The sequence below is a fragment of the Caloenas nicobarica genome, chromosome 19 (genome assembly GCF_036013445.1).
Source record: "Caloenas nicobarica isolate bCalNic1 chromosome 19, bCalNic1.hap1, whole genome shotgun sequence".
Lineage (NCBI taxonomy): Eukaryota > Metazoa > Chordata > Aves > Columbiformes > Columbidae > Caloenas > Caloenas nicobarica.
The window spans coordinates 10,203,117-10,215,341 of NC_088263.1; the positions used below are offsets into that span (position 1 = coordinate 10,203,117).

A 12,225-nucleotide genomic window follows, 5' to 3' on the forward strand; every position below is an offset into this window, starting at 1 on the left:
GCGGGGGGCGGAGCTTCGTGTCCCCGCGGCGCCCCGGCGTTGCCATGGAGACGCGGCCGCGCCGTCGGGCCGCCATGGAGCTGGCGGGCGGGCGCTACCGCGGCGGCACCGTGCGCGGCAGGTGGGCCCGGCGGGGAGCGGCGCTGCCGCCCGCCCGGCCCCTCCCGACCGCTCTGTCTGTTGCAGGATGGAGGGCCAGGGCTCCTACACGCTGCCGACGGGCACCGAGTACCGGGGCGAGCTGAAGGACGGGATGTTTCACGGCGAGGGAGAGCTGCTGTTCCCCGACGGCGGCACTTACCGGGCGCTCTGGCACCGCGGGGTGCCCACGCAGGTACCCCGGGCTGGGGGGGCCTCCACCACCGGGGAGCGGCCTCGCCGGGAGGCCCCGCTGCGGGGGAGGTTTTGAGGTGAAATAAGCGGATTTCTGAGCCAAGCCGGTTTTTTGTCCCCTCGGCACACCTCGTCCCCAGACGCTGCTCGGGGCCGCGCATCCCGCAGATGCGGTTCCCAGCGCTGCGCAGACCCGAGCTGTGCTCACCGTGCGCAGCCAACGCGCGGTTTTGGCAGCGGGAACACTGGCCCTGCTCGTGCTCGACCCATCCATCATGTTTATTAACTCTGTGCTTGAACATGTTTTGCAGGGGAAATACACTTTTGCAGATGGTCTCAAATACGAAGATAAAAAATGGCATTACTGCGACGGCTACGACAGAAGATTTTACACAGAAATCTGTTTTGGTCTTAAAGCAGCAGGTACTGAATTGCGTTTGCGATCCTAAGAATCTGGAAGGAATTAAACTAACAACTTTGCTTAAGAAAGATTAATTTGGCTACATGAGTAACATGGAGCAGAAATGCTCTGGCTAATTTCAGGCCCCGGCCGTCGGACGCTGCCAGAAGAATGCTGACACCACCTTCCAGCAGCGCCGAGCGGCCGCGCGGGCTCTGTTATCCGCAGCTTTCGACATCCTCATTAACCCTTTTGTACATCTCACCTTCACTGCATTAGCAGTGTGCTTTTAGTACAGAAAACTTGAGCAAAAGCAATTCATTTACACCCAGAAGATCAAATAAAGTTTGAATGCGTCGGTTTCATGTAGCCTTTTAGTAGATACCAATATAAACATTTGTGTCCAGTCTATATTTCTGCTAAAGACCTTTGTAATATTGTTATTTGCCTGTAGTCAAAAGGTGAAAAGATTTATGAAGAACAAGTGACTAAAATACATAATGCAATACATAAAATATTCTTCTTTATAGAGAGAATATTTTGGCGGTGACGTGTAGCTGTGCTGTGAGGCCAGCAAGTCTCCTGGCCCCGTTTTGGAGTTTGGGGGCAGCTGTGTAATGTTCGCTCAGTGGGCTGAATCACAGGACTGTGAATGAGGAAATCAAAGTGATATCTTTTTATCACACACTTTTTGTGTATGGATTTTTCCATTTTCACTTTGTCTATCTTCAAAACTGGCAAAAAGTTTTATAAAATTTATTGTAAGGTAACCACATTGTTTTTATAGCAAATGCAGTGGAAATGTAATATTTGTTAGTTATCTTGATCGAAGGCACAAATGCAAAAGAAATGCTGTTGTTGTTTTCTTTAGGCATTTCTCAGCTTACAAACCTGGATCCTCCCAGAAAAATCCCACAAGGATGTTACGACTGTGGTGATGGATTCTATAATCCTGAAACCAGAGTTGTTGTTGACTACAAACTCAGGTTTTTGAGAAACGCAGGTATGATTAACTTCTTCTGAAAGGTAAACTAAGATGAGTTCATTTGTCATATTATGTTCTGGGATGTGTGAGATTAAAGGTAAAACATTAAAAAGTCCACGATTTGGTTCTGTTATCCCTGACTTAAAATATTTTTTACTTATTTATTTTTATCAGTGATTTCTGTATCCCCAGAGTTGTATAAATCATATTTTGCAAAATTACAATGAAGTATTCCCAAGCAGATACGAATAAACATATTTTATTACTGTTTGGTATGTTAATCTCAGGAAAATGTTCAGTCTTTCCCATTATGATCTCAGGCAAGGGAGTGGTTGTAAGGTGCGCATCACCGGTCCTGAAAGGATCTGTGTTGTGAACCAGCGAAGTGCTTGAGCTTGTGCTTATCTCTAAATGTTAGAATAGACCATTTTATTGAAATGAGTCTTAGGGCTATGTATGGATCAATACTCAAATTAATAAGCCTTAGGGCAAATTAGTTCTCATCAAGGCAAAAGAGAAACTTTTCAAATTAAAAACACACAGAAGCGAGATAACTCAAAAAGCGTAATCTGACTTGAAAAAACTCTTTGTGTTCCGGCTATTTAACCTTTGCGTTTATCACCTTTTTAGTGTGGATTTTTAAAAAAATATTTCTGAAAGCGAGCATCCGCCCGCTCCACTTTTTTTTTTTTTTTTTTCCTCCTTAATGTCCAAATTTCAAGATTTGGTGATTCTAGAAGACGGAACATTTCCATTTCAGTTTGACACAGTTTAACAGTTTTGTTGCTCAGAAACTCCATTTTTTCAGTGAATTTACTATTTGTTGAAAAAAATTCTGCTCAGCTCTACTTTCAGGAGCTTTCATATGTATGCACTGTGATATTGGAGGAGGGAAGTGAAGGGGGGGTTAAATGAATTGGAGATACCATCTGCTATAAAATATACCCTATGATACATGGCCTGGTTTATAAACGTTGAATAAAAACTGATCTAGATTATTACAAATGGCATTGATCCAAAATACTGGAATGCAGTGGGCCTACTGATGAGGAAGATAAGCAACATGCTTTCCAAAAACACAGGAACCTACACAGATTAGTACAGGAGGGAACGCCTTGGAATTCAATTTATTGTTTTTTAATCTGTTCTTTGAACTCATTGTCCTTTATGACATTTATCTCAAACCCTACAAATTATGTCAATCAATATTTGCTAAGCAGAGCAGCGTGCAGCCCGGCGGAGCTCTCGGAGAGGTGCTTTGCGTGGCTGTTCCGTTGAGAGCCCTGTACACAAAGTTAAACTTGTTGATGTGAGTGTGAAGAAGGAATGTGTCATGTGGGCCAGACCCTTCCTCTCGAGAACGCGAACACAATTGAAAAACCCGGCACTTGCTCAACATCAGAGGAACTCCTACCGCCCCAGGAGAGATGATTCAGGACACAAGGCCACCGCAGTAAAGAAAAAAAAAAAAAAAAGAAAAGAAAAAAACCCAGCTGTAAGCAGAAGAAACTGAGGAAGAGGCTGGGATGACAGGGAACAGATCCAGAATTGCTCCATTATAGGTTGGGCAGGAAGGAGCAGGAAAACCTCCAGGCTTCCAGCCAAGCCTTGAAAGCATCAAAAGCAGATGGTAGGAAGCATTCAGGAAGTTCTTACAACAGCTTGACAGGTTTACCAAAATGACACGATCTTCCTCAGGTCTGGCAGCAGGCGTTCAGAACGCTCCGGTTCTCACCTTTCACCCCGGGACGGAGCAATTTCTGATTGTTTCTCGTTTGTTTGGGAAGGAGGGCGAGGAAGCGCACGGCCTTGGCGCTGGCTTGCGGCCAAACGGGCAGCGTGCAGGTACCACTCCACAAAATAAGAAAAGAGACGCCACTTGAAACTACTGAGTTTGCACCCCCCGCTTCTTTGTCAAGATGAGCGTGTGTAGAGGACCGGAGAGGCTGCTGGTGAATTTGGCAAGCCTTGCGCTTCGCGAGCGTGGAGGTCTGATACTCATTTACTGAAAGAGCTCTTACTGCTAAAGCAGTGCAAAGGCCCATCGTGAAAACATAATCAGGCCCAGGGAATTAAATGACAGCAACGGTTTTGTTAAGCGTTTTTATCTAGCAAAGTTTTCCAAATTCTCATTACAGTCTTGCAGTTATTACTCCAACCCTAAACCTCTGTTTCCTCGGGGATGCTCAAATTTCTCTTGATTCTCCATGTGTTCTTCAGTCTTTTCTTTTTTCCAGTATTGTGAAGTACGCAAAATTGGACACATAAATACGAATAAGAATGCTCATTTGTAAGAAGATAGGTTGTTTATTTTGAATAGATGCTAGGACTAGACTCCTGTTTCACTAGGACTATTACATTTTTTTTTCTTTTCAGAAATAGGACTCCTGGCACCTTTGTAACAGTGTTTGGTCAAAAGAAAGATGGCAAGATTTCCCAGTTTGTCAGTGAAAAGTAGAAAATATATTATGTTATTTTTAATGCAAAGCATTAGGTACAAGGAGAGCGGTGACATTCAGATTTTAGGACCCCCAAACCTCAAAGAAGCCTATAGCTTTCAAAGAGAAAATACAATCAGTAATAGGAATTTTCTTCTACTGGCATGGAAGAGATTACAGGAGATTGCCTGGGTCACCTCTCTTTTGATGAAAGGCAAAGACACTTGCGATGAAAATCACTCTGTTTCTCTTCTGGTTCTCCCCAGGATGGGTTAAATCATATAAAAGACACAAAGCCTGCCTTTACCCTGAGAGCTCAGGCAGGTAACCGAATTAACACGTGTGTTATTAAGAGCAGGATTAGGCCTGGAAAACCAGGACAAGTGTCTTATTAGGAGGAGAGTTTTTGGTGTTGCTGCAATCCCAAGCCAGCCTGCAATCAGCTTGGGATTTCTACAAGCCTGAAAGTCTTGTCAAAAGCAGCAGGAAAAATCCTGCTGCTTCAGGAATCATTATGGTCTGAAAAGGTCAAGATTCAAGAACATTATTTTATTCTAGTTTAGAAAAGTCTGGAGTTAGAACGTCTGACGTCCCTTCATTGCGAGGCTGACCCAACTCCGCAGGCAAGGGTGCGAAGCCATTTTAATTCTAAGCTTTAGTAATCACAGACTGTAGTACAGTTTCCTCACATTGTTACCTTGGGATGAAGGTTCTTATACTTGGTCTGAAAGAATTTAGAAGCAAAATTTTTTTGAAAGTGCACAGCAACATATTCATCCATTCTGGGTTTACCCAAGTGTGCAAATCCATGAGATAAATCTCCTACATTTAGATGTTTTTATCTTACAACTCAGATCTGACTTGCACCAAGTGCTTTTTGGGAAATGTAGACTTGTCTGAAAAATGTAGTTGAGAAACAGAGCCATAACCACTCAATAATTGCACGGGGTAATATTTCTGTACCTACCCTCATGTACCCCAAATACATGCAGATGTTTGCGTGCTCTTTCTCATAAACTACTGGAGAACTGGGTGTGGGATGAAGACCTGGCAATTTTTCAGGCCTGGAGTATTTCTGGAAAGAAGACAGCAAGTTTAACTTCAAGTCAACTGTGGTGCAGGAAGAAAGATTGACTGCTCTTGGGGCTCGTGCGTGGAGCTTTATTCCCTGTTCTTCTTTGAAATTGCCCGTTCTGCTGATGGAGGGAGTGGATGAACAGTCTGATTCCAGGCTGGTCCCTACTCATTGCCTAAGAATGTAAGAGTTGTTTTGGCAGATGCCCTTAGCAATGGAGAGGAGAGCCCCAGCAACAGACTTACAGAGGGAATATAGTATTTTTGTTCGAATGAATTTAGCTTCCCATAGATTTAAATGTCTACTTATAACGCAGGACCATTTAGTCTTTTGTACATTTGTTTCTTTTTTATTTGACTTAAGATACTGAATTTAGATGAGGTTTAGTTCCTACATATTGAAACTCTTAAAAGCTCTTCAAATAATTGTTCTTTGGATACTTGTTAAGCTAAAGAAATCAGTTTTGATCGGCAGTAAAAGTTCATGCTATTTTAAGTGCAATGCTATAGCTATTTTCTGTTGTATATTTAATCATTTTGAATTATATGTCATGTAAAAGATTTTAGCTCTGGGGCATTTGCCAGATGGCTGATTCTGCATTTCACACAACAAAAGAAATAATGTTTGTGTAAAGCTCTTAAAAATAGTTGGTAATCAGTATATTCTACAACGAATAGGATCCAGACCTGTTTGGAAAAATCCCCCAGCTTTTGCAGAAATTAATTTAGAGGATTTGGTCTCTACCTCTGGGCTCTGAACAAAACAAATTGTGTCTATTGTTTGCTGATTTTTTAACATTTAACAAGTTAACTGAATTGTAAATTTTACTCATTTTTATGTTAAATGCTGTTTCTTGCAATCCATTGATCTTTTTCTCTTTACTTTGGCTGACAAACTTATTTCTGAAAACAGGGTTTTGTAGAACAGAGAGCCAATACTACTCTCCATTTACAAAAGTAGAGCATACAAATGTGAGTAGCCATTTGCTGTTCTTGAAACAGCTGAAGTGCTTGTCCTTTTTACTGCTAACTCCTCTCTCTGGCCTCTTTGATTCATATTCCTCCAAAATACCATTGCAAAACATATTTTCTCTCTCTACCATGGCACTCAGCTTGTTTTCTTTGCCCACAAAGCTCTACGCAAGTCTGTACAACTTCAATTTTTGATCTTGTCTCCTCTGTCTCCCACATACTTTTTTCTCTTGTGTCTAGTCCCAGGACATTGGGGGTTTTTGCCCACATTCATACAATTCCAGTTTTCTGGTACTTGCTTTCCAGATTCATTGCTTCTACAATAGTCAGAAGATTTGAAAAATATTACATTAAGGGAAAGGTTAGAAATTGCATCATAGCTCTTTCATCTGGATCTCCAAGCGTCGCTCATCTATCTCTTCCTGTTTTTTAGTTGGAGAGCTTTTGTCTTGAGGTGAGAGTTTTGGACCTAAATAATCTTCAGTGTTTAACAAATAAATTAGTCGAGGAGCCAGATCTTAGCAGAAGGAGAGGCAGAACGTTAGCAAGTGTCCGACCGGGACTGCTGAGGGGGAAGGCAAATAACGAGTGTGGAAGTGGAGATGGCAGAAGGAAGTGGAGTCTACTTAAAGATCCCAGACTCCTACAAGAAGTAGCTTCATGTCTTTTCTTACTCTACCCCAAACACTTTTTAAAATGTTGGACCAATTCTCCTACCCATCATATGCTCTCTTTATATATTTTTATATAGAAATGAATCAATATTATTTATATTCAAGACTATAGCCAACAATGGTAATATCAATATATGCATCATGATATAAGTTACTACAGTAATTTCGGTAGCTATAGCTTTTGCAGATATGTTGTTCCTTGTGGCTTCCTGGTCTTAAAATACCTATGGTTTTGAAAACTGTGAAAGTTTCGATTCCAAATAGTGGCATGCCAAGAATAACAACTTTGTTTATGTGCTGGCCATCCTATTGTGAATCCATTAAATAGGTTACACACAAGTCTTATAGGCACTTATATTCAACTATACGGTTCATGTGAAAACAAATTTTTAGAAGAGATGGAAAGTTCATTTGGAGGCCATTTTGGAATTACAGTAATTAGAAGTAAATGGAAGGGTGAGAATTTGTGGGTGGAAGCAAAGGTTAATTGAAAATGTATTTTCCATTTTCTTGCCAGCCCTGATGTTGGTGGGGTCAGGTGCAGTAAGGAATGTGGTGCTGGGGACACGAGAGGGCGGTGGAAATGAGAGGGGTGTGCCAGGCAGGATCCATGGCCGAGATGCTATCACATGTGAGGGGAATTGTGCAGTGGAAGAACGCGATAAACTGCACTGCGGGTGATGGGAGGAGGCCGGCACGCAAAATAATTAAATGACACCGTTGTTTACAATGGTCTGCGTGTGCTTGGCCCTCTGCAAACAGAGAGGAAACTCCGCTCTCGGTCAAGGATTGTCTGTTGTAAACACAGGCTCCTACAAGCCATGGCAGACACCTAGGGATGCGGAGTCCTGAGGAGTCTCTCATGGCTGAGGTTTCCACAAGCAACACAGAAATGCAATAGCTCGAAGCAAATAATTCTAAACTTTGCAATATGCATTTAATATAGGAAGATTAAATGCACCTAAATTACAGTATATTTTCATGTCGTCCCTTGGAAGCACACTGAAGCAAGCCCACCCTGAATTTTCAGCTGTTTCTAATCCCGGCTGAGAGATAAATCTGCAGTGTGTAGTTGGGAAAGTCTCTTCTGCCACTACTTCTAGACTGAGCATTGAAATTTAGACAAGTGGTTTTGCTTTGCAGAGATGTTGAGCAGAAATGCACTGATTTAAGTGGGCTGCAGTCTGAGCTTGCTGTGGAACACACCTAACAGCATTTTTGACAGATCCCTGTTTGGACGTGGAGTTTGGAGCTTCCCCTAAAGCCGCTCAAACCAAGGAAGAAACTTGCAAAGCCATAGTTGTTGAGAAGAACAGATTTTGAAATGGGCTACTTACAGGAACATAGGACAACCAACACATTTAGTTGGGTCTTATTTGCCTAAAAAGCCTCTATCCGAACTGACCTGTTGACTGTGCAGCCAGTGTCCACCAGCAGATCAGAGAGACTTGCAGCCCTGGTTAATCATCTACCGTGGGCAGGCGCTGCTTCTGGGCTCGGTTGTGCAGGTGGCCACCAGGGCTGGCTCCGATTGCCTCTGCCTGCTTAACGAAAACAGCCTGAATTAATTACAAAAATTAAAAAGAAGCTATCCTGGTTTGGGCTGGCTGAGGATCTGGCCCACAATATTCAAAATATGTTTTGTGGGTGCTAGAAAACTGTTCTTATTTTTGACTGAGACAGAAGAAAATAATTCAAAAGAATCAGTCAATACTTACATGTATTCTAACAGCTCATACATTAAAATCTCTCACTATCTCTGTTTCAAGATTTCAATGATATGTCATGATAACAATATTTCATTAACTTTGGAAGAAATAACTTGTTAACCTTTACTAACTGAATAGGGATACAGCAGATTGCAATAAAATTTTCAGACAAAGCTTTTTTCCTTTGCCTTCAGATATCAGCATGGTTAGTCCTCAGCAAAGTCTGTTCCATGAATGCATGTTTTACTGAGGAAAATCTAAAAAAATGGATAAACTTTTAAAGATAAACATGCTGACACAAAATTCAGCACACAACATGAAGAACCCCACACCACCTAATTGTGCACAGGGTGATAATTTACCACTGATTAAAGAGTTTGGGGTTGGTTTTTTTTTTCAAATCTTTTTTAAAAGGAAAATTACTCCTGAAGGTGAAGATGTGCTTAGACAATCATATTAACATATTCAAACAATTGCAATTTGCAAAATAGTAATTACAACTCACTATCCGGTAGCATTAATCAAACTTCAAGGTTTAATTCCATTTTAAATATTGATGAAATGTGATTCTCCAATCTAACCCTGGTGTTGCAGGGTTATGGAAGCAGCCAGTGACAGAAAGAGAGGAACGTGTAGTTAACAAGCAGCTGCCACAAAGAGGGATCGGCATCTGTGATTTAAATTGTTAGCTGCACAGTCAGGTAGAGTGTAAAAAGGGTAGTCAAGAGGCTGTTAAGTCCATTGCTGCCAATTACTAACAATCAGGGAGGAGCTTTAAGACTTGTTCAGTACAATAAACCCAGTTTGTCTTGTTTCAGGGGTTACTACTGAAGAGGTTGCAGCTGCACTGATTCAAATAGCCCTAAAACTACAGTAATTATCAACCAGTCTTCTTTAGTGTAGCAAAAGTATGTTTTACCATAGCTTAACTCTTTACATTCTAATATTTCCCTGCCTCTTCTCGCATAGCTAGCCCTGGAGCCATTCTCATCTCTGGGTTGGTTCTGGATCAGTTCTTCCGTTTCCCCTTGCCTGGCACAAGGAGCAGTAGTGCGGTACGCCTGCCTCGGACGGCAGTTCTACAGATTTGCTTTAGGATATTTTTTGGAATAGTGAGTCATTACATCCATTTTTCCTTTTCCTATAGAAAGTTGAAATTCATATAGCTCATTCAGCTTTTACATCTGATTAAACCATATGCACGTTAAGCAGTGCTTACGAACATGTATTTAATTTGCACGGGATCAGATCACTGCGTGAACCAAGACATTTTGGGATAGGTCCAGGGAGCTAAAATCCTTAGAGCAACCTGCCTTGTGTGCTTTCCTCGGAGAGCAGGAAAACACGCAGTACAGCAGGAAACAATCTGGGCAAACCAAGTTCGCCTTTCTTAGCGCTCCTCCCCGCGATGCTCAGCTGAGCGGGCGCTGTGGATTCTCCCTGGCAAGGCAGGCTGGTGATTTCTGGTACTCAGGTGAGCCATATATATCCGTACCCAAACACCGGCTAGAGTGCTGATGTACAGCATGTGTAAGTTTTGTTTATTCCTTCACCACGGCAGAAATAGACAAAGTTTCATTTTCTTGCAATTATTACAAGCTCAGATAAACTATTTTTCTTTTTCAGTTAAGGCGCTTCCAGCTAAAATCACAGAGATAGCGAGGCTGGACAATATCTGTTCTAGCCGAGGCTCACGTGATCACATCATTACTGCGCCAGAACACCTAGTGCATAGAACAAAAGCCAGCACATTGATTATGGCTTTGATGTTGTTTTTAAGAAAGCTTAAGGACCACATTTGCATTCCTGCTGCAGCCCTCAGTGGAATCGCTGCCTCTGTCAGAATTGCCTGGTCTTGAAGCAAGATTCAGCACGCATCTTTTTAATTTCCCTTTTAGCTTATTTTTCAGCATTTACTTTCTGCTAGCTCATACCCAAATAAGAAATGTGCCATTCCAGACGAGGGATGATGCCTCGGCACGGGCGGTGGCCAGGATGCCACCAGAGCTGCCGGCCAGCAGCACCTTGGGACAAGCCAAGGCCAGCGCTCAACTCACTGCGACAGGAATGAGCAAAAAGGGAGCGTAGCGTGAAAAAAAATTTAAAAAATTTTAAAAGGAAAGACAAAGCGGATGATTCAAAACCCCCTGCAGCCAATAAGAGTAACCCCCAAGCTTGGAGACTTGTGCATCAGACCTAATTTGTCGCACACCCTTCTCTGGACTTTCACTTCTCAGATCAACACAACTTCGTGCCCAGGACCTTCCTACATTTTGCATTTCAGATGCTATTATGTCGCTTTCCCTTAAAGGTACGAGTCCACAGTCAAAAGATTCCCATGAAAATGGGACTCCTTACAAGCAACAACGTGCTGCTTTCTACCTAGGCAGGGAGCTCAGCTGAGCAGGGCAGCTGTGTAAATACAATAAATGGGATTATGTGCTATGCCAAGCAATGGTCCCAGCACCGGGATTACAGCCCCCTCGGCTCCATCCTGCCCACAATCATCTATTCTTTCAGGTAATAAGGGCTGCTAAAAACCCCTTAAAATTTAAATGGAGGCAGGTTAGAAATACACATCACAGGCAGCTGATGTGAATTTGCTAAGACAGTGGTAAACACAAGCAGCAGCTCTACTACATTTCATTTATAGAAAAATAAATACAGGTATTGTTGTAAGTAATACTTTGATTTTTTTTCCAAGGCTCTTTGAAGTTTGTTTTTCCTGGTCTGCACAGATCTCTTTTCCTCTACAAAAACACAAAAGAAAAGGCTGCAGAACAGTTTTTGGAGACAAGACTGTTTAAATCCCTGGAATTAAGAAGCCACATCTTAACATTTGCCAAGTTATTTTTTTCCAGTCATACACAAAATTTCTATTCAAACTTTGCTGGACAATTGTTTTTTCCTACATTGTCTTTGATTTTTTTTCTTTCCACACTGTCATTATGCTCTGAGAATAAATATGAAAGACATGAATGCTAACAAGGGACACAAAAGATGCTCTAAAACATGTCTATCAGCCACTATATCTGCTTATCGATACCTGTCATAACACACATTTCAAAAACAGCACTGAAAAAAAAGCTGGAAGACAAGAACCCAGGCTTTGCCTATGGATTTTGCTTTACCTTCACTTTTCATAAACCGACAAGCAGTGCAGACACGGAATTTTAAAAATGTATCTTCATTTCTGATAGTTTCAACATCTCTCCTGCACATCTGCCAGAAAGTCAAAAAATAAAATATATAGTTGTAAATCTCATCGTTTCACCCAAGCTAATATTATCAAACAGACGAATAATCAGTCTCATTGCCATAGATCCAGCATCTCCTGCCTTGTCAAATTCCAACAGAACAGCACACAGTCCTTTAAAGAAAAAAAAAAAAATGTATTCTAAGAGATGCCAATGGCTAAAAATGGATTTATTTCTCAAAGGAAAAATTGCTTGTTTGAGCTGGACCCCAGTGATGCAAAAAGCAGGTTGAACATGGTGATATTTGGCATTTCTTTCTCTCTCTTTTAGATGATGATGAGCATGAATGGATCATTCGGACCTGCCGGAAAGCGGGGTATAAAACAACTGAACATAAACCGAAACCATGAAAACAGTTTTTGCTAGACGATAATATTCCAAAG

At 41.8% G+C, this 12,225-nt stretch overlaps 1 protein-coding gene across 1 annotated transcript; it reads left to right on the forward strand.

The window, feature by feature from the left end:
* Nucleotides 1–44: 44 nt before the first annotated feature.
* Nucleotides 45–12,207, forward strand: MORN5 (MORN repeat containing 5). Its single transcript, XM_065648766.1, has 5 exons — nt 45–121; nt 187–334; nt 645–756; nt 1,605–1,736; nt 12,113–12,207. Exons 1-5 carry the CDS (start codon nt 45–47, stop codon nt 12,190–12,192), a joined length of 549 nt encoding a protein of 182 aa, XP_065504838.1. The 3' UTR covers nt 12,193–12,207.
* The last annotated feature ends 18 nt before the right edge of the window (nt 12,208–12,225 follow it).